General features: G+C 38.9%; 2 protein-coding genes and 1 pseudogene across 6 annotated transcripts; all 3 read left to right on the top strand.

The window, feature by feature from the left end:
• The first annotated feature begins 260 nt into the window (after nucleotides 1–260).
• LOC143846649 (delta(12)-fatty-acid desaturase FAD2-like) lies at nucleotides 261–1,503 on the top strand (annotated as a pseudogene).
• A 2,453-nt stretch (nucleotides 1,504–3,956) lies between these two features.
• Nucleotides 3,957–10,760, top strand: LOC143892332 (uncharacterized). Its single transcript, XM_077396870.1, has 3 exons — nucleotides 3,957–4,172; nucleotides 4,427–4,538; nucleotides 10,687–10,760. Exons 1-3 carry the CDS (start codon nucleotides 4,044–4,046, stop codon nucleotides 10,698–10,700), a joined length of 255 nt encoding a protein of 84 aa, XP_077252985.1. The 5' UTR covers nucleotides 3,957–4,043; the 3' UTR covers nucleotides 10,701–10,760.
• Nucleotides 10,761–11,049: 289 nt separating this feature from the next.
• Nucleotides 11,050–22,581, top strand: LOC143892330 (putative hydroxyacylglutathione hydrolase 2, chloroplastic). Of its 5 annotated transcripts, none has more exons than XR_013255473.1 (6): nucleotides 11,050–11,181; nucleotides 19,724–19,847; nucleotides 20,745–20,845; nucleotides 21,344–21,418; nucleotides 21,864–22,087; nucleotides 22,268–22,581. XR_013255473.1 is itself a non-coding variant. In XM_077396869.1 (6 exons), the coding sequence occupies exons 1-5, from the start codon at nucleotides 11,152–11,154 to the stop codon at nucleotides 21,598–21,600; spliced, it is 372 nt and encodes a 123-aa protein (XP_077252984.1). In that variant the 5' UTR covers nucleotides 11,050–11,151; the 3' UTR covers nucleotides 21,601–21,629; nucleotides 21,864–21,986. The 5 variants fall into 5 exon arrangements, 4 of the variants coding, with proteins under 4 accessions (XP_077252984.1, XP_077252983.1, XP_077252981.1 ...); XM_077396869.1 differs by lacking the exon at nucleotides 22,268–22,581 and adding an exon at nucleotides 21,559–21,629 and having other exon boundaries at nucleotides 21,864–21,986; XM_077396868.1 differs by lacking the exon at nucleotides 22,268–22,581 and adding an exon at nucleotides 21,559–21,629 and having other exon boundaries at nucleotides 21,846–21,914.
• The last annotated feature ends 2,379 nt before the right edge of the window (nucleotides 22,582–24,960 follow it).

Genomic DNA, 24,960 nt, shown 5'->3' with positions numbered 1-24,960 from the left:
ACCACCTAGAGGTGACCTGCAATGAGAACATGGCATGTGTTCAAACAAATTACTTTTTGATGATTGCCCTAAAATTAAGGGTGGCTCACATCACTTGTGATTTTGTGGGGTGAATCAGTACTTGTTTGGTCCCCTTTTAGGTCCCACTCTCGGTTTCCATAGCATTACTCTTCAATCTTCATGAAATTAGTAGTAGAATTCTTTTGCAAAAACCACGAGTTCAAAACAAACTAATTGACATGCAGTATCATTAACAAAATATCGTAGTCCGGATTCATTCAAGAACAGTGCATTTTATGGTGGACAAGAAGCACATGTCTCTACAACTCTTGAAGATCTAACCACTAACAGCTAGCGGCGACTATGGGCACTGGCGGCAGAATGTCCGCCCCCCACAAGAAGGAAAACTTTCTCCACCGAGCCCCCTATGCAAAACCTCCCTTCACCCTCACCCAATTGAAGAAAGCCATCCCTCCCCACTGCTTCCACCGCAGTATCGTCCGTTCCTTTTCCTACGTCCTCTCCGATCTGACCATCTCCGCCGTCCTCTACCACTTTGCCACCACCTACTTTTCCCTCCTCCCTCCCCCTCTCTCCTATCTCGCCTGGTCCCTCTACTGGACCGCCCTTGGCTGCGTCCTCTCCGGTTTCTGGGTCCTCGCCCACGAGTGCGGCCACCACGCCTTCTCCAACTACACCTGGCTCGACGACACTGTCGGCTTCCTCCTCCATTCCTTCCTCCCGGTCCCCTATTTCTCTTGGAAATACAGCCACCGTCGTCACCACTCCAACACTGGTAACCTTGAAAGCGACGAGGTGTTTGTCCCCAAGCCCAAATCCGAGCTCGCCAGCTTCTCTAAATACCTCCACAATCCTCCCGGCCGTTTCCTCACACTCTTCATCTCTCTCAGCCTAGGTTGGCCCCTATACCTCGCCTTCAACATCTCCGGCCGGAAGTACGACCGCTTCGCCTGTCACTATGACCCTTACAGCCCCATCTACTCAAACAAGGAACGGCTACAGATATTCATCTCCGCTGTCGGCGTCCTCGCCTTGTTAGCCCTCCTCTTCCGGCTCGGGGCGAGTCGCGAACTCAGGTGGGTTGTCTGCGTCTAAGGTGTCCCATTGCTGATTGCGAACGGGTTCTTGGTTCTCATCACGTACCTGCAGCATACCCACCCGGCACTTCCACATTACGACTCATCCGAGTGGGACTGGCTAAGGGGTGCGCTCACCACTGTTGATCGGGATTACGGTATCCTGAACAAGGTCTTCCACAATATCACAGACACCCATGTCACGCACCACCTGTTCGCCATGATTCCGCATTACAATGCGATGGAAGCCACTAAGGCGATCAAGCCCATATTGGGAGAGTATTACCAGTTTGATGCCATGCCTATATATAAGGCCATGTTTAGGGAGGCCAAGGAGTGCATTTACGTTGAGGCCGATGAGGGGACCAAGGATAAGGGTGTTTTCTGGTACCGGAACAAGTTTTAATTAGATAAACTCTGTCCATTTCTGTTTAACGTTAGAGGTTTACTTGTGTGTGTGTTAGTTCTGTACCTGCTCTAAAGGCTGTCTGTTTGCTTGGGAGTAATCCAAGGGAAAAGAATAAAAAGAAGAAACAGAAGGAAGATTTTATCCGCTCGTTGTTCCGATGTAGTGTTTGTGTCTTCGCCTTCATTTCCGTCGTTTAAAGTCTTTTATTTCTTCTGCTTTACCATCCAATCCAATCGGTCATGTGTACCCGTGTTATGTGCATATAACTATGGCGCATATGGGTAGTTATAATCTAATTCCGGTTGCATCGAATCAACCTCTTTCCCAGTCATTTCTATTTTCTATTTTGTTTATTTGCGTTACGGCCAATTAGGCACGTAACAACCCCATTCTTGAAATGATCCTACAATCAGCCTGCACTCCCAAAAATGGGCTGACATTGCAAGTATTAGAATGGCGAAAAAGAATCACCCATGAGAAAATTAGCACTTGAAGTGGTAACCCAAAGAACTGTCAAACATTCATAGCTATGCCGGCATTGTCTGAAGGTATCTTGGTCTCTGCCAGAAATAACCTTAAGCCTTAATTAGTTGCTTATCCTAGATGATAAAAGACTCTAGGATTGGGTAAACGAGAAATTATATGGTGGCCAACCGTTGAGTCCCGTGAAGGTGGTACGATGGAAGCACCTTCCTTGATATTTGATCTAACAGCAGCCTCTTAAAATGTGGGCTGCTGTTGGATCAAATATCGACCGATTTGACGGTACTTGACGGTCGGGCACCGTTTAAAAACTCAAGGAAAATTTTTTGGAATTTTTGTTGGCTGGTACCGAAATAGATTTCCTTGGCTGTTGTTGTAAAAATGGAAAAGAATGTGAAGAAGAAGGAAAAAATTGAAGAATTAGCGCCGAAAAAAATGGAAGGCGTTGGAAAAAATGGAAAACACTAGAAATGTAAAAAAGAACTCGAGGCCATCTAGGTGTGTCAATGGATCCAGACAGTCCGATGGATCGTCCGAATCCAAACGTTAATGAACAGGATCTAAACATATGAATAGGATCCATGGGCATATTTTGAATCATCAAATCTGGGATCCGAAAAATTTTAGATTGGGTATGGGCATACCACAGATTCTCATTGGATAGTCGCAATCCAAAATGTTTGGCAAAAATACCCTCCAAATTTTGTTAATACTAACCGTTCTATGAAGGGTATTTTGGTCAAAACCTCTCTAACCACTTAATGAATCGGACGGGAATGCGATTTCACTCATTTCAGTCGTTTCATTTCATACTTTCACGAAGGAAAAGAGAGAGGGGTTTTAGGGTTTTGTTCTTTTTGCTACCCGACTGCCATTAACAACAAAGATGATCCCAAATCCCAATCTCTCTCAAGAAGACAAGAAACTCAAGAGGATTCCATTGAGAGAGACTCCCTCGTTCGTAGATCTTACATTGCCCTAGGAAGCTTTTAGGTTTTTATTCCATTTCATTTTTTAACATAAAAAACTCAGATATAAGGTTCTCATTTCTCTTTCCTCTGCAGCTCGTCATCAACGAGATCGATCCCTCTGCATTGACATCTCTTCAAGCTGTTAAATTGCTCACCTTAAAAAAATTAATTGTTTACTTAGCTTAGTGGGACATAATAGGACACTCCGATGGACGGTCCAAATTAAAATGGATCGTGACCATGACATGGAAAGTAGGATCCGATGAACAATCCGACCGATAAGGAATTTGAATGGATCGTGACTGTGACATAGGTGGATCCGACCTGAAGTGGATCCGTTGACACCCCTTGGGGCATCTCGGTCTCACTCGGGGTCATCTCGCTCTGACTTATTGTCATCTCTCATCTTGCCAACTCAAACCGTAAAAGACTATAGGGACTCACTTTTCATTCGTCTTGATTTTTATACTACCCACTAAAATTTTTAGATATTTTACATAAACCTAGAGTCTTTTATCCTATCCTAAAATATCAAATCGCAGACTAATGTGTACAAGGTAAAATTCCTTTAAAATGATAATTATAAAAAATAAGAATATGTGATAAGAAATACTAGATACATTTTTTAAAGGGTAAAAGGCTAAGTAATTACAAAAAGAGTGTAAATCGCAGACAAAAAGAGTGTAGATTTTTTATACTACCCACTAAAATTTATTGATTGTGCATAAATATCCTATGGGACCAACAAATTGATATCCCCACATCCAGGGGTGACTGTATGCTATTCTCTTTCGCATTTTTAAATATCTACTGATATCCATGGGACCATATTCTTGATAATGGGACGAGCTTACCTTGTTTTACCAGCTGTCGAGAGCTTTTTGGGAATAGTTATAGCCTGGACAGCTAGTTAAAAATATTAAAACAAGGAGAGTTCGTGTCATTATTAAAACATGGTCGGCCTTATATCAGTCCCTTTTTCAAAGGTCACTGATAATGGCTTGTGAGAGTTTTTGGCAACCGTAACCTAAAACCCTGGTTTTCCCCTCTTTTGTTGAGAGAGAGAGGGAGAGAGAGAGAGAGATGAATCACATAGCAGCAGCTGAAGAACGCATAGTCTATGAGAGATTGAAAAGGAAACTGAATGAAGTTAATGTAGCAGCCCAAAATCAACTTTCAAAAATACAGGACCATGTCAATTTCAACCTTCAGGTTTTTCTTTCTTTCTTTTTTTGTTTCCTTCCTTCTCTAAAACTTTTTGGGGAATCTTCTATCTTTATCAATGCGGGATTTTCTTCTTTCTCTTAAGATTCATCGATTCACATACCCTCTTGGTCGTTTTTATTTCTTTAACTTTCAGTTATTTTGGAATTCATTCTCTTTATCATTTGTTTTATAAAAGACTTTTTTTATATTGGGTTTAACATGATAGCATTTTCTTCTATTTGCTTGAATTATTGTTGCAGCAAGCCTACTTCAAATGCGCATACGAATGTTTTGACAGAAGGAGGAGGCAAGAAGACATAAATAACTGTGTGAAGAATTCCAGTATTCCAGTTGTTAGTGCCCAAGTTTCAAGTAAGATAAAACCTCTCTTCTGCCATTTCATTTTTTGGTTTTCTCGTCACCTAGTCATATTAATATGGGTATGTCTCTCTATTTTGTTTTCTGCGTCTGGGTTCTGGGTATTTTGTTAAATCAATGTAGAAATTTCTGGTCCTGAATTGGGGTGGTTGTTGTAGCATCTCCGTTGTAATAATAGGGTTTCTGCTTGTATTGGTTCAAAAGCTTAGCAAGCTTTGCTGCTCACTATCATGTTCTAACAATCTAGAAGTTTTAATTTCTGAATTAGGGTGGTGTCTTTTTTATTAGATAGGTTTTTGCTATATTGATCCAAAAATGTCGAAAATCACTATTTTGCATTGGTATCTCGGGTTTTGGCTGCATTGTACAAACAATTTGGATTTTTCTTTGTAAGTTTAGAATGGTTTCTTTCTTTCTTTTTTAGGTTGTTGAACATTGGTTCTGGATATATTTTTCAAACAATGTTAAAAATTTGGTTCCTGGATTTGGATAATAATTGCAGCATTTGGTGAAAACTGTAGAGAAGTTTCTTTGCTGTTGGTATCAGTTTTAGGCTTTCTTGTTGAAACCAAGTACTAAAGCTAGTTCTTGAACATAGGTGGTTGTGGAAAGATTTAGTATTTTGGTTTTCACTATCAGGTTCTTACATGATGGATGCACATATCTTTCCAAGAAAAAAAAAAATGAGCAGGCAAGTTCACCAATTTCAAGGGACGCATTGACCATCGAGAATGTGAGAGATACTGATCTGGTGCTTGGGGTTGGGGGTGAGGGAAGACGTTCGACGTTCAACGTTAGATGCGTCTGTTTTTCTGTATTTTGGTGATTTGCTCCTGTCCATTGGGTGGAGGCTTAGGTGGTCAGGGCATGGCGGAGCCTCCGTTGGGCGCGGGCTCATATGAGGCTGTTATCTCGAGAGGTATGTCGACATTTGGAGGGGATTCCGGTGTCACGGGTAAGGAAAGTCTACGGTTCTTTGTGCCTTCACATGAGGTGATACTTGGGTGGCTCATCCGACGCTAGGGGGGCTGGAGAGGTGGTTTTCCTTTGCTGGCAGTGTTCGCTGTCTAGTTTCAGTGTGGGCGTAAGCTAGGCTGAGGTGCTAGTTTATGCACACTAAATTATGGACATGGATGGGTGCGCCCTGGATTTGTTACAAAAGCAACGATGCCTATTTAGGAGTTTTATGCAGTGACATAAGTATTTTCATGTGTTTGCTAGAGTGGTCTGGTGGGAGGTGCGTGAGGTTCCCATGTGTGCCTAGACGATAGAATTCTTCACACTCTTTTCGACGGATGACTTGGGGAGGGGATATTTTTGACCAGTTGTGCTAATGCAGCGGATCAAACGTTAATCGCACCTGAAGATACAAACTCTAGGCAGGCAATGATATTTCCAAACCTTGGCTGAGATAGAAGATACACCACCGGGCACCAAAAAACTATAGAAAGATTTGACAAAGAAGATACCAGAACATTCCGCAGTCCATACTCTTTTGTCCAAACCATTCCTCTTGATATAGCATCCATCTAGAAGTTTAAGAAACCGAGAAACCAACTCTAACTCCCTATCAAAGAAATTCCTTCTAAATACCGTGGACCAAACTATACCACTTCCATTGCGGACAAAGCAATCACTAACAAAAGCTTCTTTCGAAGAAGCTACTCTATATAGATCCGGGAATAAAACCAAAAGAGGAGCATCCGAACACCACACATCACTCCAAAATTTGATCCTATCCCCCACATAAACTTTAAACCTGATACTCAAATTAAAACCATGAGACATTTTAAAGATGTCACGCCATACCGTCAGACCTTGTTCTTTGAACCGGTTATCAGATTCCCACTTCCCCGGTAAACAACCTATTTACTACTAATTCCCTCACCCACATTTGACTTTGTTCTTCTCCAAATCTCCATAACCATTTCCCCAACAAAGCATGGTTAAATTCCTTTACTCCTCTAATACCTAGACCTCCATTCTTGAAAGGGAGGCACACCTTTTCCCAGCTCACTAAAGAAATACCTTTCTTCTCGTCATTACCTCTCCATAGAAATCTACGTTGAATTTGTTCAATCCGCAATACAACACTAACCGGACATTTGAACAATGACAGAAATTAAATGGGAATATTAGCCAACACCGCTTTGACTAACACAAGTCTACCCCCTCTGGAAACAAGATTCCTTTTCCACGTCTCCAATCTCCTTTCAATTCTTTCAACCACGGGATCCCACAAGGATTTATTAGGTCTCCCTACCCCTAAAGGAAGGCCTAAGTAGGTGGATGGCAACTGATCTAACTGGCAACCCAGAATATCAGCCAAATGTAAGGCTTCTTCCTGCTGAATGTTTAGAGCGTACAATCTAGACTTGTGGAAATTGGATCTCTGACCAGTAATAAGCTCATAACATCTTAGGGAAGATTTCTAATTCGGCACTTGATTCAACTCCGGTTCACAAAATAGGAGAGTGTCATCAGCAAATTGAAGATGAGAAACCGCAACCTTCTCACTTCCAATTTTAAAACCATTAAATAATCCCAACCCACTACCTTTTGACATCAACCTACTCAGAGTCTCAGCCACAATGACAAACAAAAAAAGGGATAATGGATCCCCCTGCCTTAGTCCCCGTGATGACTTGAAGAATCCCTTTGGGGACCCATTAATCAAAACCGAAAACCACGCAGACGATACACAACTCCTAATCCATCCTCTCCACCTTTCTCCCCCATTCTACCAAGCAAATAATCCAAACAGTCCCATTCCACATAGGCCTTTTCCATATCCAATTTGCACAATATGCCTCCCACACCTAGTCTAAGATATGAATCTATTGCCTCATTTGCTACTAATGAGCAATCTAAAATTTGCCTATTAGCAACAAAGACACTTTAGCAATCAGAGAGAATAGATGGAAGGACCACAGGACCACCTTAAGCCGATCCGCTAACACTTTTGCCAGTACCTTATAGAGGCAACCCACCAGGCTTATAGGGTGATATTCAGATATTTTGGACGCACCGGCAACCTTTGGGATAAGAGCTATGAAAGTTGCCCCAGTGCCTTTATCCAGTATCAAACCCTTATGAAATTCATCAAAAAAATTCATCAGGTCCCCTGAAACGTACGACCAGCAAGACTGAAAGAATGCTAAACAAAAACCATCCGGTCCCAGGGCCTTATCTCTACATAAGGAAAAGACACCTTTTTTAATCTCCTCCTCCTCAAAAGGTTTTTCCAATGTATGACTCTGGATCATACTCAGTTCACTAAACTCCAGATTATCCGGCAGAGGTCTAGTGATACACTCAGACGAATACAAGGATGTATAAAAATTTAATATCACACTTGTAATCGCATCCTTTCCCGAGACAAAAGCTCCATTATCCTCTAAAGGTTCAATCCTATTTCTCCTTCTTCTGGCACTTGCTATGGCATGGAAAAAAGCCGTATTTTTATCCCCTTCCTATAACCACCTCACTCTCGACTTCTGTCTCCAAGTAATTTCCTCATGTAACAACATACCTTTATGCTCTTCTTTTACTCTCCCCAACTCCTCTCTCGAGATAACACTTCCTAGCCCTGAATCCTCCAACAATACCGACTCCAATTCTATTCTCTAACCACATCTTCCTACTAGAGTCTGCTGATCTTCTTTCCGCCACCAATTCCTTCAGCTTTTTCTTGACATGTCGAAGTTTCTGTACTATAACCACATCCGCAGGACCCACAAACTTATGAGATTCCCACCATTCACCCAATCTCTCCTCCATGTCAGGAATCTTAAGCCACGCAATTTCAAACCTAAATGGAGGGGGTCCCCAAGATTCCAATCTAGGATCCAAGAGAATGGAACAATGATCAGAAACTGAATGAATAAGTGCCTTCTGGTAAACCTCAGGAACCAAATCCATCCAACCAGGAGAACTGAGGAAACGATCAATCCTACTAGCACTTTCACCTCTACTCCAAGTAAACCTAGCTGCAGACAGAGGAAGATCAATTAAATCATGCTTTGAAATGAAATCAGCAAATGCAACCATGTTTAATTTAGATCTTCGACAACCAAGTCTTTCACAAACAAACCTAATTTCATTAAAATCTCCCCAATACACCAAGGATAAGACCAACTTTCCCTAACTTCATTTAATTCTTCCCATAATAAACCCTTCTCTGCCCATGCAGAAGGACCATAAACTCCAGAAAACAACACCATAGAAGCATCTTCCACCCTACGAAGGACAATGGAAATTGAAAATCTACCCTTCCATTCCTCAGACATTACCCAACAAGATTCATCCCAAGCTACTAAGATACCCCCCGATGCACCAATAGCTTCGACAAAAGAGAATCCCCATTCCGATCTTGCACCGAGGCTTTTAATAACGTTTCTATCAATTATCCCCATCTTAATTTCTTGAATACAAATAAGATCCGGCTTCAATTTTTTTAACAAGACCTTTAACTTGAGCCCTTTTTTCCAAAGATCCCAACCCATTAACATTCCAAGATAGCATCTTCATAAGGAAACAAATTTGGTCGACTTCCTCCCCTTCGTAGCACTCTTTTTGCTTCCCAAACTAGCAACCATAGACTCCTCCCCCCGACTAGAATCTCACCATAGTTCACTTCTGATTTCAACCTTGCAAGCTCCCTTAGCTTTTTCTTCGATGTCTCAATCGAAAAACTCCGATTTTTACCAACCCCACTATTGTCCCTAATCTCTGAAGATCTAATCATCTCTCGGAACTCCTCCATTGGCCCATGATATTTCGCACCAAGTTTGTGGCAAATCCCAATCATGTGGTTCACGGAAAACTCTATACCCCCCTCTCTCCCCTTCTCCCCTTCTAAAAAGAACTGATTATTCTCAATGATAGGACTACCAGAATCGATGAAGACAGAGTTATCTTCCGGATTCAAACGCTCTAGGTTAGATACTACATTAGAAACAATTAATGGATGCACAAAGAGAATGGACCATGATCTTTGAAAATCATATTGCCAACCGGACTATTGTAATTTCTAATGCCCACTGGTATATCCTGCACATCACCACAAAAGCAGAAAACCTCATTAGCCAAAGCCAAATTAAAATTCGTACCTTCTTCAGGCATGTCACAGGAGCTATGAACCCCCAACTCCAGCTGTGGTAGATTGCCATAATTCATTGCAAGATAATCCCCTTTTACAAGCGGAGAGAGGTTTTGATTGGGTCTCCCTTGGAACATTTTTCCTCATCGACCAGCATCTGAAGCCATATCCCATATGTCCCAACAGCAGAAGGTCTTTGAAGAACCCTCAAAATTAGATATTTTCCAGCTCATCGATGAGTGCCTAACATTAGAACGCGACAGCATATGAATACCGCCTACAAAAATCTCCTCAGAATTGCACTTAGATGATCTAACCACATTCACATCAGATGCCCTACTACCATTAGCAACCTCCAACTGCTTCATACGAACGATGGTTTGTTCCGAAACCAGAAAATCAATGTCTTCTTCAACCTCATCCGACTCATGAACCTCGTTAAAGGACCGAACCAGGTTGCGTGCAACCTCCTTCACTATATCCCTTTCAAAAATCCCCGACGCACGACTGCGCTGGATACCCATTCCACTTATGCAAGATTCCAAAACCTCTGAACCCCCAGCCCAATACTCACTCGTTGGACAAACTTCAAGGACATCATGTCTCTCTTCATAATGAGAAAGACTTGACGGCGAATAAAGAGTCATAGTCCAAAAAAAAGCGTCATTGATGGGTCACGGATCCACTAGACCAATAGGTGTTTGGGCCAAGCGTTCAGTTTGCCTCTATGTTATATGGATCCACTAGACCAAAGACTTCTTTCCAAATTTTGTTAACCACAATGTTTATTTAGGCTTTGTTTGCCTCTATGTTATATGGATTCTTTTGAACAGGCAAAGTAGCTTTGTGGGACATCTGTCAATATTACAACACTTCATGACTTCCTTACTTCTAGATCTCTTTTTTCTTTTCTTTCCCCCTAAACGCAACTTACACAAATTTACAATTATCATAGGTTTTGAGGTTTTATCTATCCTTTTACTAAGCTTTTTATATGGACAAAGCTTTTTCGTTGTTGGTGAAGATCTTATTGTGTTTTAGGTCGTTATGAGTGAATAATCTTGTTGTAGTCGGTGGAATGAGGCCGGTCTGGATGCAAATGGAGAATGTTGCACTGTCATCACTATGGTACTTAATTTAGAATTATAGATTGATAATGGTGGTCATTTATATTGTTGATTATGGTTCCTTTTCGATTCTCTTCCCCTTGGTATATATTTATACATCGAGCCTCATTATATTGTGGGGAGACCTCTCATTCCATTGTCTATGATTGTGTAAATGTTTCTAAATTCCTTCCATTTCCAATGTCTTGTGCATTTTTGTACTCAGGTACCATGCCTTAAGGATAATTACGCATTTCTTTTGCATGATGCGTGTACTGGGACAGTTGGAGTTGTAGACCCTTCTGAAGCTGAACCCATCATAAAAGCATTGAATCGGAAAAAGAGAAACCTAACCTACATACTCAACACCCATCATCATTATGATCATACTGGTGGTAATATGGAGTTAAAAGCAAGGTATGGAGCAAAGGTATGAAAATATTGTTTTCTACAATTCTATTTTTTAATTTATGATTGTTTACTTTTTGGTGTCATTCTCATCTTCCAAGAGCTTGCACAAATCTTAAAATTAAATATATTTTTTTCAAATTTATTCACTTTGTACAGATTAATTTTCTTCATGCTTAGCGTATATTTTTAAAGGAAGAGAACGTGAAATTTCTTCTCTTTCAGTTCAATGCAACATACATGGTGCACATTCATCTGGTCTAGAGTATTTGTCGAGTGGACCTCATTGTAGACTACACAAAATCATGTTGATTGGATATTATTGACCGCCTGATCTAACATATAGCATTATAAAAATTTTCTCTATGTAACCGAAGTACTGGAAACATAATCCCTTAATTTTGTTATTTCTTTATAAATCTAACTTCATAAGCTATAAGCATGAAGATCGTCATGCATGCACTGCTGTAATATTTTCCAAGGCTTTAAAAATTTGAAACAACTAGAAACCCTCCAAGGGTCCCCAAGTCCAAGATTGACTCTTGACCTGATTGTGAATTTGTGATACAAGACAGATCTATGGAAATGATGTTAGGGGGATAGGTTAAAACTATGGTTTTCCTAAAATATGTGATTGGATTGGAAAAATATTTCTATTAGGTTTAGGGTAGGTTTAGAAGGGTGCAGATGTATGTTGAAAATGGGACATGGCCTTGCAGCTTGAACCCTAAGCATCACACCAAGGGAACCCTAGGCATCACTCAAAGGGGTCAAGGCCTTGCACCTTACAAAAGTAGACTCCACATCCATGATTTACAAGAAAGAAAAAAATTGGCTGAAATTCATTCATCCATAGCAGCCATAAAAGAAAAGGGCCATGAGGTTTACAATATATAAGAAAGAGACGAGAACTCAAAATATCTAATACCCTAAACAAAAACCTAACCCTTTTGGACTAAAATGCCCTCTAATAACTTAAAAACTCTCTCCCAATTTATTTATTTTTAATACATGTGCCGGGGGGGGTGGGCTATTTAAAGCACTCTTAACTTGAAGAAACCAAGTGATATTGGTGGGTAAATATCATATTATCCCTCCTATAACATTAGTGGCTTAAAAGACGCCTGAGTGACGCCTAAAAATTAGAATATGGGCCGTACAACGGTCCCCATCAGAGTGATAGCTTAATCATGTCGATTAATTTTTTGAATTTTTGCTCAGATAGATGGATCAGAGACAAATATGGTAGAAATCACAATTTTCTAGTGGCTGTGTAAAACACACATTAATGTTGAATGAAATATAATCTGAAATTTGAAATTTTAAAACCTAACTTCTCATGTTCATATATGTATTAGTTTTAGTTCAAAAAACTCTTATAAAACATGCCATAAATGTTACAAACCACTATATTCATAAAAAGCATAAGTTAGAGGTGGCAGATTTTTTCTTAAAAACAGAAGTTCCAAAAACCAAATCACTAGATTTGGGGTTTTGTGAGCATTTGCAGACTTTAAAAACCACAAACCAAACTAAGAAACCTTCTTGTAAATGAAAGTGCTTAAAGCTCCGACGCTAAGACCCTTGGCATTCAACTACACACCTTGAAATGTATCTTGAGATCTCACATCACTTGAAACAGATCGTGAGATATCACATTACTATCTTGTTTTTTCTTTTTTAATAATAAAGGGAATATTATTGAAATAAAGTAAATCTCTAGCTATTTGGTAGCTTGAACCGAAAAAGGTAAAACAAAAGCAAAGTTGAAATATTTAAAGCAGAAATAAAACCGAACTGAAAAACGTAAAAACTAACTTCTCTAAAATTTTCTTACATTAAGAAACAATTCAGGTATGAGGAAAGAAATATTCAAAGGTCTATGCCCATTTCCTGCATGAACGATCCAAGTGAACATAACTATCACTTGTTTGAATTTCTAGATCATTACAGTTGCACAAATCCTAATAGATTGTCCCCATGCGTTGCTATTCCAACACTAAAAAGTGAAAATATCGCATGCAAGTTAAAAGCCTGGTCTCCAGGTGCTGCTATTTTCTGTGAAAAAGCATAAACATGATCAACCTGAGAAAGACTCCTCTGCTCAATTAAAAGGTCCGCAATCTATTAGAGCAGTTGATGAAGTCCTTCATGGGTTTTAAAATTTTTGAGTTATACCTTCAACTCAAAGTGGGTCTTGAATGGATGAAGTTGACTTGCCTAGTTTTTTTTATATTTATTTCGCAACCAAATTTCCAACCCTTGCATAGCCTTCCAAATGCAAATTACTTTATAGAGAGGTACACTATTTGTCTTGATGAATTATAAGATGCGGGATCTATTTATTTGAAGAAAAATAAGGTCTGTAAAGCTGTAAAGCCATAATGGTACATGTTGAGACCACTTTTTCAATGATCTGAACCATTGTTGCCAGAAACTCCTTGGGCAGATGGGAAATCCGTTTCCCCTAAAACGCATTTCTCGCGGTTGGGAAACCCGTTTCCCTATTGCGCGCTTCCTGCATTTCGGAAACGTTTCCGAAACATGATAAAAAAAAATTGGACAAATGTTTCCGAAATGCATAGGAAACATATGAGAAACTTATGTGAATTATGTGTGAAACATGTGAGAAACGTATGCAACACTCGTAGAAAATGCATGTGAAACATGTAGGAAACGTAAGCAACACTTGTAGAAAATGCATGTGAAACATGTAGGAAACGTGTGTGGAACTTACGAAAATCATTTTGGAAAAAACACATCAAAAATTGTAGAATAGATATTAAAAAAGAAAACAACAGTATATACTCAACTCAACTCAACAAAGCCCTTGTCCCAAGCTAGTTGGGGTCGGCTAAATGAATCCTTTAGAAAAAAAATTCATGAAGAAGGTAAAAGGGGTCTACTCGGCTCTAATCCTGGTTCTAGTTGGGTTCTTCTATGTGGATCATTTTCTTCCATTCTATCCTATCCAAAGTTATGTTCTCTGTTAAGTTCCTAGCTATCAAGTCTTTCCTCACTGTTTCTACCCATGTTATTTTCGGTCTACCCCTACCTCTTTTTACTCTCTCAACTTGGCACGAGTCACCTCTTCTCACCGGAGCATCCAAAGGCCTACGTTGGATATGTCCAAACTATCTTAAGCGGTGCTCTCTCATCTTCTCCTCGATTGGAGCCACCCCCACCTTTTTACGAATGTCTTCATTTTTAATTCTATCTAACCTTGTGTGGCCGCACATCCATCTAAGCATTCGCATCTCCGCTACACTCATCTTATGCACATGCTGCTTTTTGGTGGCCCAACATTCTGAGCTGTACAGCATGGCTGGTCTCACAGCTGTCTTATAAAACTTTCCCTTCAACTTGGTAGGGATTTTACGGTCACACAGAACTCCTGAGGCAAGCTTCCACTTCAACCAACCTGCTCTTATTCTATGGTTAACATCCTCTTCAATCTCTCCTTATGTAGAATTGAACCAAGATATCGAAATATATCCCTCTTAGGTACCTCCTGTCCACTCATATTTACTACTTCCTCGTCCCGCCTCCTTACATTACTAAAGTTGCATTCCATATATTATGTCTTAGTCCTACTTAGTCTAAAACCTTTAGATTCCAAAGTAGTTATCCATAACTCTAATTTAGCATTTACTCATGCTTTGGTTTCGTCGATTAATACTATATCATCTACAAATAACATACACCACGGCACCTCATCCTGGATACCCTCCGACTCCGTAAGCTCATCCATAACTAGTGTAAAAAGATAAGGGCTTAGAGCTGATCCTTGGTGCAGTCCTATTGTAATTGGAAACTCACTAGACGTGCCATCCGTGGTTCTAACACTAGTTGTTGCTCCATCGTACATATCCTTAATCACATCAACATATTTAGTATGCACTTTTTTCCTTTCAAGGACCCACCACATAACACTCCTGAGAACCCTATCATACGCTTTCTTCAAATCAATGAAAACCATATGAAGGTCCTTTTTATTTTCTCTAAATCTCTCCATTAACCGCCTAATCAAGAAGGTAGCTTTCATAGTCGATCGTCCGAGCATGAAACCAAATTGATTCTCTGACACCTTAGTCTCTTTTCTTAGTCTATGCTCAATTACCCTCTCCCAAAGCTTTATGGTGTGACTCATTAGTACCTGTATTCTTATAAATAGGTACTAATGTACTCTTCCTCCACTCATCAGGCATCTTCTTAGTCTTCAAAATATTGTTAAATAATCTAGTAAACCAAAGCAAACCTACATCACCCAAGCATCTCTAAGTCTCAATAGGAATATCGTCAGGCCCCCTAGCCTTACCTAATTTCATATTTTTCATAGCTACTCTTACCTCTGATGTTCGGATTCTATGAACAAACCTCTGATTTGTATCATCAAAAGCGTTATTAAGTTCTCCCAAATTTGCTACAGGTTCTCCATTAAACAACTTATCGAAGTAACTTCTCCACCTCTCTTTAACCTCGTTTTCTTTTACTAACAATCTTTGATGCATTTTATATGATTCAAGTCTCTGCTCTTCCTTTCTCTCATCTTAGCAAGCTTGTAGACATCTTTTTCACTCTCTTTCGTACCTAACCTGTGGTACAAATCCTCATATGCGTTGCCTCTAACTTCCCTTACTGCCTTCTTAGCTTCTTTTCTAGCCAATCTATACTTCTCCATGTTCCCCTCATTTTTACACTTATGCAAGCATTTATAACACTCTTTTAGACCTAATCGCCTTTTGGACTTCCTCATTCCACCACCATGTGTCTTTAGACGGCGGCCCACTTCCTCTAGATTCTCCAAGTACCTCTCTGACCACTTTTCTAATATAACTAGACATCCCATTCCACATAATATTAGTCTCCTCGTCAAGACTCCAAGGTCCTTCTTTAAGCAGTCTATCCTTAAACATCTTTAGTTTTTCCCCTTTGAGATCCCACCACCTAGTCCTTGGATGTTTAACATATCTATCTTTTCTCTTCCAACGTTTGATGCATATATCCAACACCACTAGCCTATGTTGTGTGACTAAACACTCCCGGGTATGACTTTACAATCTTTACACGCAACTTTGTCCTCTTTCCTAGTGAGGATAAAATCTATCTGGCTACAGTTGTTTCCACTGCTAAAGGTTATCAAGTGTGAATCTCTTTTCTTAAAACAAAATTATTTGTTAACATCAAATCATATGCCACTGCAAACCCTAAAATATCTTCTCCTTCCTCATTCCTATTACCAAAACCCAATCCTCCATGAACCCTCTCAAAACCTTCACTAGTTCTTCCCACATGACCATTTAAATCTCCTCCTATAAATAACTTCTCTCCATGTGGTATTCCTTGGACTACTTCATCCATATCGTCTCAAAATTGCCTCTTGACAGAATCATTTAATCCTATTTGAGGGGCATACGCACTAATAACGTTAATCGTCTCTTTACCTAATACTAATTTAATTAGAATAATTCTATCACCCTTCCTTTTAACATCTACAACCTCATCTCTTAGGCTCTTATCTATTATGATCCCTACGCCATTTCTATTTATCTCTTAGGCTCTTATCTATTATGATCCCTACGCCATTTCTATAGTGTGAATAATTCTATCACCCTTCCTTTTAACAACAGTATATATTGTAATAAAAATAAAAATAAGAAAAATTCAAATAGAAATTTGAAATTAACAAAATTTATATCTACAAAACCACATATTTCGTGTTTTTCTTGTGTTTCATGTGTGATCCTAACCATTCACATTATATGGTGTAAAATGGATGTCTTAGAATTTCATCGGATGTCTTTGAAGAGGCCTGGATGTCTTAGAATTTTAAAATAAAATTGTACTATCCTCTTCAAATTGGACTGCTCAACCAAGGTACAGGTGGGGACAACTTTTTCAATGATCTGAACCATCATTTTTCGGTCTTGTCCGTTGTGCAATCCTAGTCATTCACATCAGGGTAAAGAATGGATGGTGTGGAATTTAAAGAAAAAACCCCTCTGCAAATTGGACTGTTAGGATTGTCCAATGTAGCAGATTTTGGTTTATGGCATCCATTCTAGGGCATCACAGATGAATGGTTTGGATGAAATAATCACTGGACCCCACTTGTTCTCTTTCCAGCTTCTTTGAAAAAATATGCACTGACATCATATAACCCCTCAATTACCGTCTCAAAAAGTCATATAATCCCTCAATTTACTTCGGCTCTCTTTTCTAAAGAATGTTAGGAGTCCATTGCACCAATGCTTAAAAAGTCAACATAGTCTTGAACTTGCTCTAAGAATTCCAAGCCTAGTTTTGTTGAGTCAATGATTGAATTACGAACTCTAGTGAGTCAATAACAAACTGTTGAAGTTCAGATCTCTCCTATATATTTAATACAACATAACATACTCTTGCTTCTATAAAAAGAAGCCTTTCTTTTATGAAACGTAACCCTTTTGCTATTTCTACTTTTTTAATATTGGTAAAAAAAGTATAGATTGTGTCGAGAAGCATTTTTTTTTTAAAATACTAATGTCTCTTCCATCATTCAAAAAAAAGTATCATCTCCTCCTATTACATTTAAAAAGTAGCATGCTGCTACCTCTGTAATATTGCACACACACACACATATATATTGGGAAAATGCTTGTGATCTAGAGCTCATATAAGCTTATATGAGCTAGACCTCACAAACCATTTCCCCCTATATATATTGTTCTATTCTGGTGAGTTTTTCAAGGGAAATAGATCAAGATGATGCCTTGTTACTAAAAAAACAAAAAACAAGAAGAAGAAGAAAAAAAGAACATACTGGTCCCTTTTAACACCTATTGCTATTTTAAGGAAAACCTCATGTATCTCTCTTTCTTCATGTTTTTGTGCATATCTGACAGTGAGTAATGCCAAGTGGAAGAATATAGATAGAAATGAAAAGAAGAAATCCTCTTTGTGCAAATCTGAATGCAAGGAGGATCGGGGAAATAGGAAAGGAAAAGAGAAGAATGTCTCTCTCTCTCTCTCTCTCTCTCTCTCTCTCGTATTCAGTTTATTGTAACTAAGCCACCATTAATGAATTAAACTTTTTACATTTGGCTCAAAAAACTTTACAAGTTTCGAGTCAAGGAGGGGCTGAAACCAAGTCGACGTGTTTAAGTTTCGAGTCAAGGCGGAGTTTTTAAACATTGTGTTGCATAATGGAAACATATACACTAGTCAACATTAGAGAACACAAGGGAACTAGAGTCCTCTATGGGAAATAAATTAGGAAGAGGGGTGGCCCAGTGCATGAGGCTCCCGCCATTGCGGGGTCTGGGGAGGACTAGATGTACGCAGCCTTACCCCTGCTTTACGGAGAGGCTGTTTCCGTGACTCGAACCCGTGACCACTAGGTCACAATGGAGCAACCTTACCGTTGTGCCAAGGTTCGCCCTAAAATAAATTAGGAAAAGGAAAAAAATACTAGGAGTGTAGATCTTAGAAGCAGGAACCTTCTCTCGAGGTGTCGCTCCCACCTCGGAACCTCGATTTGGCGCTCCTTAGGAAGGAGCTTCTAGGGAGCGCGACCCCAGAGAGACGGGAACCGCTCTAATGACGATCGCAGACTATTCTGTTACTCTACAAGTCCCACCATCTTCCTTACATCAAACTCCTCTTCAAAGTACTTCATTGGAGCAAGCACAGGCTTGTGCATATTCAGAAGGCACGAGGAACGAGTGCACACAAATGAAGATGGTAAAGATGGTTAGAAATTAGCTTTTACATGTTCTTAAATTTCGAAAGATACATATGAAAATGGTTAGAAACTGTTATTTTTTTCATGTACTTGAATTTTGAAAGATATATAAAGAAAATATTACACACTCGCTCCCATGGCGCTCCCAAACTTAGACTCTTCTAGACCCCACGCTTCCCCGCCCCCGCCCCCGCCCCTGCTTCGTGCTTGTAAGGTGTAGATACTCCAAATTTAGGATGTCTGTCTTCCAACATATTTAACCACACATTGTAAAGGTATGTAAGTCTTCAGGTGCTCCAACATTTCCAACTATCTACTGGATCTTGAAATGGAACATCTTGGCAAGATCTTTTAGGCTTGAATCGTCCATGGTATTTAAACCCATGAATTCATATCTTTCATTGCAAACTCTTTCCTGATTCTCGAAGTCCTCTTAGGAAAGATTGACATATGTAATGTCTAGTCTCGAAAATTTGAAGGATTATAAGAGAGGGTAGAATCTCCAGCTCTTCCCAGTTTTCTTTGACATTTTCTATTTTTCTTTAATATTTTCTTCGAGGAAAACAAATAGAAGGAAGACAATCATAATGTTCCATAATTTCGTCTTCCTTCACTTCACACTATTCCAGAAACGACATATAGGATGACAAGTTGTCGATGCATGGCATGCATGCTTATTCTATAATTGCCAAAAGTGGATATAGACCATCTGAATGGGGAAAGGCTTACAGTTTTATGCTTAGATATGTCATCTTTCCTAGCGATTTCATACTGTCTTTCATTTGGTAAGCATTAGGCTTCTTAAGGACAGATGATTTTAACCCCCATGTTTTACATGTAGGTAATTGGCTCAGTCTCAGACAAGGACATAATTCCTGGCATAGACATAGCACTCTCCGATGGAGAAAAGTGGATGTTTGCAAGCCATGAGGTGCTTGTAATGGAAACTCCTGGTCATACACGAGGTCAAATTCTAGTATTTATGTGTGGATTATGATATTTTTTGCATGCTTCTCATGAGACACGGGCATTTTCTAAAGTTAAGTCTATTAACTCTATTATCTGAAACACTGATTCAATGAAATCATTATCTTCAGCAATTGTTTTTAAATTGTTAATCACATATACACGTATCCATTTCTTCTGTTTGTTTTAAATTGGTAGAAATATACAATTTTCAAATCTTTTCTTCCAAATCTTGCTTTTTCAAATCTTGCAAAGCTGAATGTGTTCTTGCAAACATGAAATCTTTCTCTTCTAAATCTTACAAACCTGAAATCTTGCTTTTCTAAATCTTACAAACCTGAAATCTTATCATCCAAATCTTGCTCTTCCAAATCTTGCAAATCTGAAAAACGTTGGAAAACTTTGATCCTTATATATGTTGATTATGTATGAAATTCTTTTAATTTGATTGTGAGGCCATCTTTGGAAAATTTGTAGCATGAACACCTAAATTTAACCAAATTTATGTTTCTCTTTTGTGGTGCTACGGTTCACATAGAAATGGAAGAAAAGAAAGAAAGAAAGAAACACAAAAAATGTAGTGTGTTCATGTAAATTTTGTTAAACTTGGAAGTTGAGCTTTTACCTAGTCACGAAGACCTGTGTATTTAACATTAGTGTCAGGGTGCAATTGTATCAAAAAGGATTTAAGGTGAAATTCTTGTCTTTTCACCTTTAGTTGAATATCGTCTCGTTTTTACTAGAAGTAAACTGGTGCTGTTTACCATATGCATGATTCTGAGTTACCTTACTCTATTATGCTTATATTGGTATTGAATTTCAGAGGCATCCTGCTATTTTTAATGAGACAGTGTCAGACAATCTAATTATCCATTTGGTTAATTTTTTTTAAACAGGCCACATTAGCTTCTACTTTCCTGGATCGGGAGCAGTATTCACAGGAGATACGCTGTTCAGCTTATCATGTGGCAAGCTTTTCGAAGGAAGCCCAGAGCAGGTTATCCCATCCCTCCTCATGTCCACAAAGTAATTTTACAATCATCCATGTAAATGAAGAACAACCATGTGTATCTGTTGAGAAGTACACCGCATGAGTATTTTCCGTGTTCAGCTAGCATCTCTCCAACTTTTCAGTTGGAGAGACGCTAGCTGTTGACCGAAGGCAAAAAGGGAAGGGAACATTGGTCTGCGGCTATATTTTGTGTCTCTCGCCCTATGCATACATACAGAAACTCAGACAGCTAAATACATGCATTCAAACGTACAGTACATGTGTATTTGTGGACGTGCACGTTGTTGTTATTTTGTAGTCTCTATGCTCATACAATATTAAGAACATTTTGAAGTGTTCACCATTTGGAATTAAGGACATTAAGATTAGAAGCGACAATTATATAACATCTGGTTGAGTACTTGGTATGCTCATGATACATGAATATTCTTCAATGCCTTTTTTTTTAACTTGAGCATTCATAACATTACATTGTTTTTTCAGATTCTATCGTCACTCCAAAAAAATTTAGTATTGCCAGAAGAAACAAATGTATACTGTGGTCATGAGTATACATCGGTACACGTTCTTTTCTCTTAACTCTGCATATGTTTCAACTTTCAATACTCTTAAAGAGTAGTTCTGAAGTTCATGGGTATGAAAAACCCTTTTTTTCATCATCATTGGATGGAGTAATTCAAAATTTGCGCTGTCCATAGAGCCTAAAAATCAGGCATTCCAAGAGTATGCTGCACATGTAACCCATCTTCGCAGTAAGGGCTTGCCAACGGTAATTTCCAGAACTTCATCGCAGAACTACATGTTGGAATCTTGATTTTAGCATTAAAGAATGCCCCTTGTTACCAGTCCCCAATTGATTTTGCTGGCTCTGGGGGCATCTTGTTAAATTTAGAATTCAGATCCTGGGTTTCAAATTTTTCATCAAACTAGCAGCATATCCGTGATATATTTCTATTCATTCCACTGTATACTTATCTCATGTTAGATTCCGATGAATTTGAAGACGGAAAAGTCATGTAGTCCATTTCTTCGCACCTCAAGCATGGAAATCCGGCAGGCGTTGAATATTCCAGACAATGCAAATGATGCGGAAGCATTGGGTGTCATTCGTAGAGCGAAGGATATGTGGTAATGCAGTGCATACCGCTTCATGTATAGGAGAGCTGGTATATTTTCTTCTAACGAAGGTGTTGATAATTTTGGTGCACAGTGGACTTTGTCCCCAAGGTATGTATTTATATCTTATTCTTACTTGTTAAAATAGAAAATATTTTTGTGGCATAAATTAATAAGTTGTCCTTAGTTTCAATGCAAAGCCAATAGAAACCTTTGAGAACAAATAAGTTGTTTCTGATTTTTTCCCACAACTCCAATGATCCAAAATTATTTTGCTTTTCTGATGTACAGAGCTGAAGCCTGTTATACAGAACAATGATTGGTTTCATTGTAGAGCAGGAATGAAAAGAGCTTCTAAAGAAATTATCTTCCATTCTATGTTTTGCAATACTTGAATTGTCTTCGCTGAGTCTTAAGAGTCCGGAGATCCTTAAGATGCATAGGAGGTCATATAATAACTGTTGTTTTTTCTAAGATTATGATCAAGAACTGATCAGAGGACTTGAGACAGAAATTGGCTTCTTGGATATCAAGTATTGATAGAGGAAAAAATATATATAAATTGTAAAATTAAGAACAAAATTAGAACAATAAATAATATCGTGCCCGCGCCCCACCCCCACCCTCCGCCACTGTGGATAAAATCCCCCCCTTTAAAATCTCGAAAAAATGGGATTTCATCGCTTTATCAAAAACAAGGAAAAAAAAATCTCGTAATATTTTTTAAAATATCAGAGATATTTGTGTATGTTTAGATACGAAAATATTGGTGGTAAAAAAAATATGAATGTCTGTAGATGATTTTTCAAAATCTCAAGGAAAAATTTTCGGATTTTGTTTTGTCCAAAAATCGCAAAAATATGGTAATAATTTTGAAAATTTCGGAGATACTTGTGAGTTTGTTTGGATCTGAAAATATCGGAGATAACCAGGAGTTCACGTGCCTACAATTCTATACTGAAAGTGCTAAAAACACGCTTGCTGCTATGCTGTTTCCTATCATCCAGTTTATTGGCCCTACAAGTGACTTGGATGTTATAGGGTGTACTCATCTGACCAGTGATCACTAGTCTTTATGTGGACCCCATCTTGGTCCAATCCATCAAGCCAGGTTAGAATTCTGCCATTGATCCTAGCCGTCCATATGGTACAACCCTGTGTTGGATAAAAATGAATTTAACTTGATTACAGAATTATCTGATTGGCAAGATCTTTGTGACAATTAGGATTCAACATGGGCTCCATATAACGGATGGACTGGATCAACTAAAAGCAATGGTCCTACAAAAGTGGGAAGCAGGCTTCAATTTATGCATTCAGCTGGGGCTCTAATAATTAAGGGAGTTGCTAGGGACCATCGCAGAAGGCATTTCGCGGATCGGCTGTTGCATGAGAGAGCAGCCACATCAGATAATAAGACAAAATCTTTTGAAAGTGAGCCTATGGGGCTGCTCTCTCATGCAAGAGCCAGTCCGTGAATTGCCTTCTGCGATGGTCCGTAGCACATGACATGTAAATAATGTTTTGTAAATTTATAATCTCTTATATCTTATTGCTTAGAACATTCCAACTCTAATTTATACTCTCTCATTTCTAACACTTAATGCGAGAATCTAGTGATATAAGATATAAGAGAGTGCCCTCTAGGTAACCTTAATCAAAGTACATACAAGTGAATAATAATAGAGAAAACGGTTCCTACACATATGTGTAGAGAGTTCTCTACACACTAGCTTAAAATACAGTGGGAGCCCACATTGTTTGGGTGATCCAAGCCATCCATTTTAAAGGCCCTCACATAGATAGGGTGTCTACAAAAAATCAGATCCATAGGATCATCCCAACCCTATGATTTGTGGAGGTAAATTGGATGTCTTTAAACCTTCACAAATTAGTCTATTTTTTGCCTCCACAGTTCGAATGGTTAGGATGATTCTATGGATCTGATTTTTTGTGGACACCCTATCTATGTGAGGGCCTTGAAAATGAATGGTTTGGATCACCCAAATAATGTGGCCCCCACTGTATTTTAAGCTAGTGTGTAGATAACTTATCTACACATATGTGTAAGAACCGTTTTCTCATAATAATATTGTTGTTTAAATTACACATTATATGTAGCTACAAAGAAAATGTTCTTTAGTCTCTTCAACTGAATTTGTTGCCTTGGTCGCAACAGTCATCATGTCAAAAATGAAAAAAAATAGAAAGGAAGAATAAAGGGGAAAGAAAGAGTACTCATTTCCCATGTGGGAAAAAAAAAATCTTGCTGCCAAGAAAAGTAACAAATAAGAGATTGTTGGAATAAAACAACTGGACGGAGGGATTAGATGAGATTCAAGAGAAGAAAATTGTTCTCTAGATGTCAAATATATAAAGAATGAAGCCCAAGTTGTTGCACTAGCCAAGAGATTTCGAAATTCACTAAAATGGCTTGTAAGAGAAAAAATGTTGAGAAAATATAATGGACAAATCCAATCCGATGTTGCACAAACAAACACAAAAGTAGAACTAAAAATAAGCCACAAGATGAATGCTGAGATTGTATTTAGTTCGTCTAAGATGCCTACATCCACAGGCAAGAACACAATGTTCACCATGAGAAAGCAAAATCACAAGGATTCCAATGGATAAACCTGAAACCCAAAAGACAGTACACAAGAGAAGCCAGAGAAAAAGCCCACGAGAAAACTAGAGAACTTCTCTCTCCCCCTCCTCTAAGGGCTACTGATATCTGCACGGCCACAATTTCGATAATGGAACAACTCACCTTGTTTTACCAGCTGTCAATAGCTTTTTGGGAATTGTAAAGCCTCGACAGCCATTTAAACATATTAAACCATGTTGGCGTCATGTCATTATTAAAGCGTGGTCCGCGCTCTATCAGTCTATTTTTTAAAACGTTAGTTTGGCATGATGTCTTCGCCCCCCATGTAGGATTTTGCGCCCCAGAGTAAAACGTGAATTGTGGGCAGACGCCAGAC

This window comes from Tasmannia lanceolata, unplaced genomic scaffold (genome assembly GCF_043159265.1).
Source record: "Tasmannia lanceolata isolate RefF3 unplaced genomic scaffold, GAP_Taslan_0.1 ptg000015l, whole genome shotgun sequence".
Taxonomy (NCBI): Eukaryota; Viridiplantae; Streptophyta; class Magnoliopsida; order Canellales; family Winteraceae; genus Tasmannia; species Tasmannia lanceolata.
The sequence above is the reverse complement of the archived record's forward strand: the minus strand, read 5'-3'. Positions and strand labels throughout refer to the sequence as shown.

What these genes read in the sequence shown, in the direction of transcription:
- LOC143892332 (XM_077396870.1), top strand. Translation starts at nt 4,044, where the DNA reads ATGAATCACATAGCAGCAGCTGAAGAACGCATAGTCTATGAGAGATTG. An exon ending in ATGTCAATTTCAACCTTCAG is followed by an intron (nt 4,173 to 4,426) that starts GTTTTTCTTTCT and finishes TTATTGTTGCAG; the next exon opens with CAAGCCTACTTCAAATGCGC.
- LOC143892330 (XM_077396866.1), top strand. Translation starts at nt 11,152, where the DNA reads ATGGAGTTAAAAGCAAGGTATGGAGCAAAG. An exon ending in AACTCCTGGTCATACACGAG is followed by an intron (nt 19,848 to 20,744) that starts GTCAAATTCTAG and finishes TTTTTTAAACAG; the next exon opens with GCCACATTAGCTTCTACTTT. An exon ending in GTGGTCATGAGTATACATCG is followed by an intron (nt 21,419 to 21,845) that starts GTACACGTTCTT and finishes ATCTCATGTTAG; the next exon opens with ATTCCGATGAATTTGAAGAC.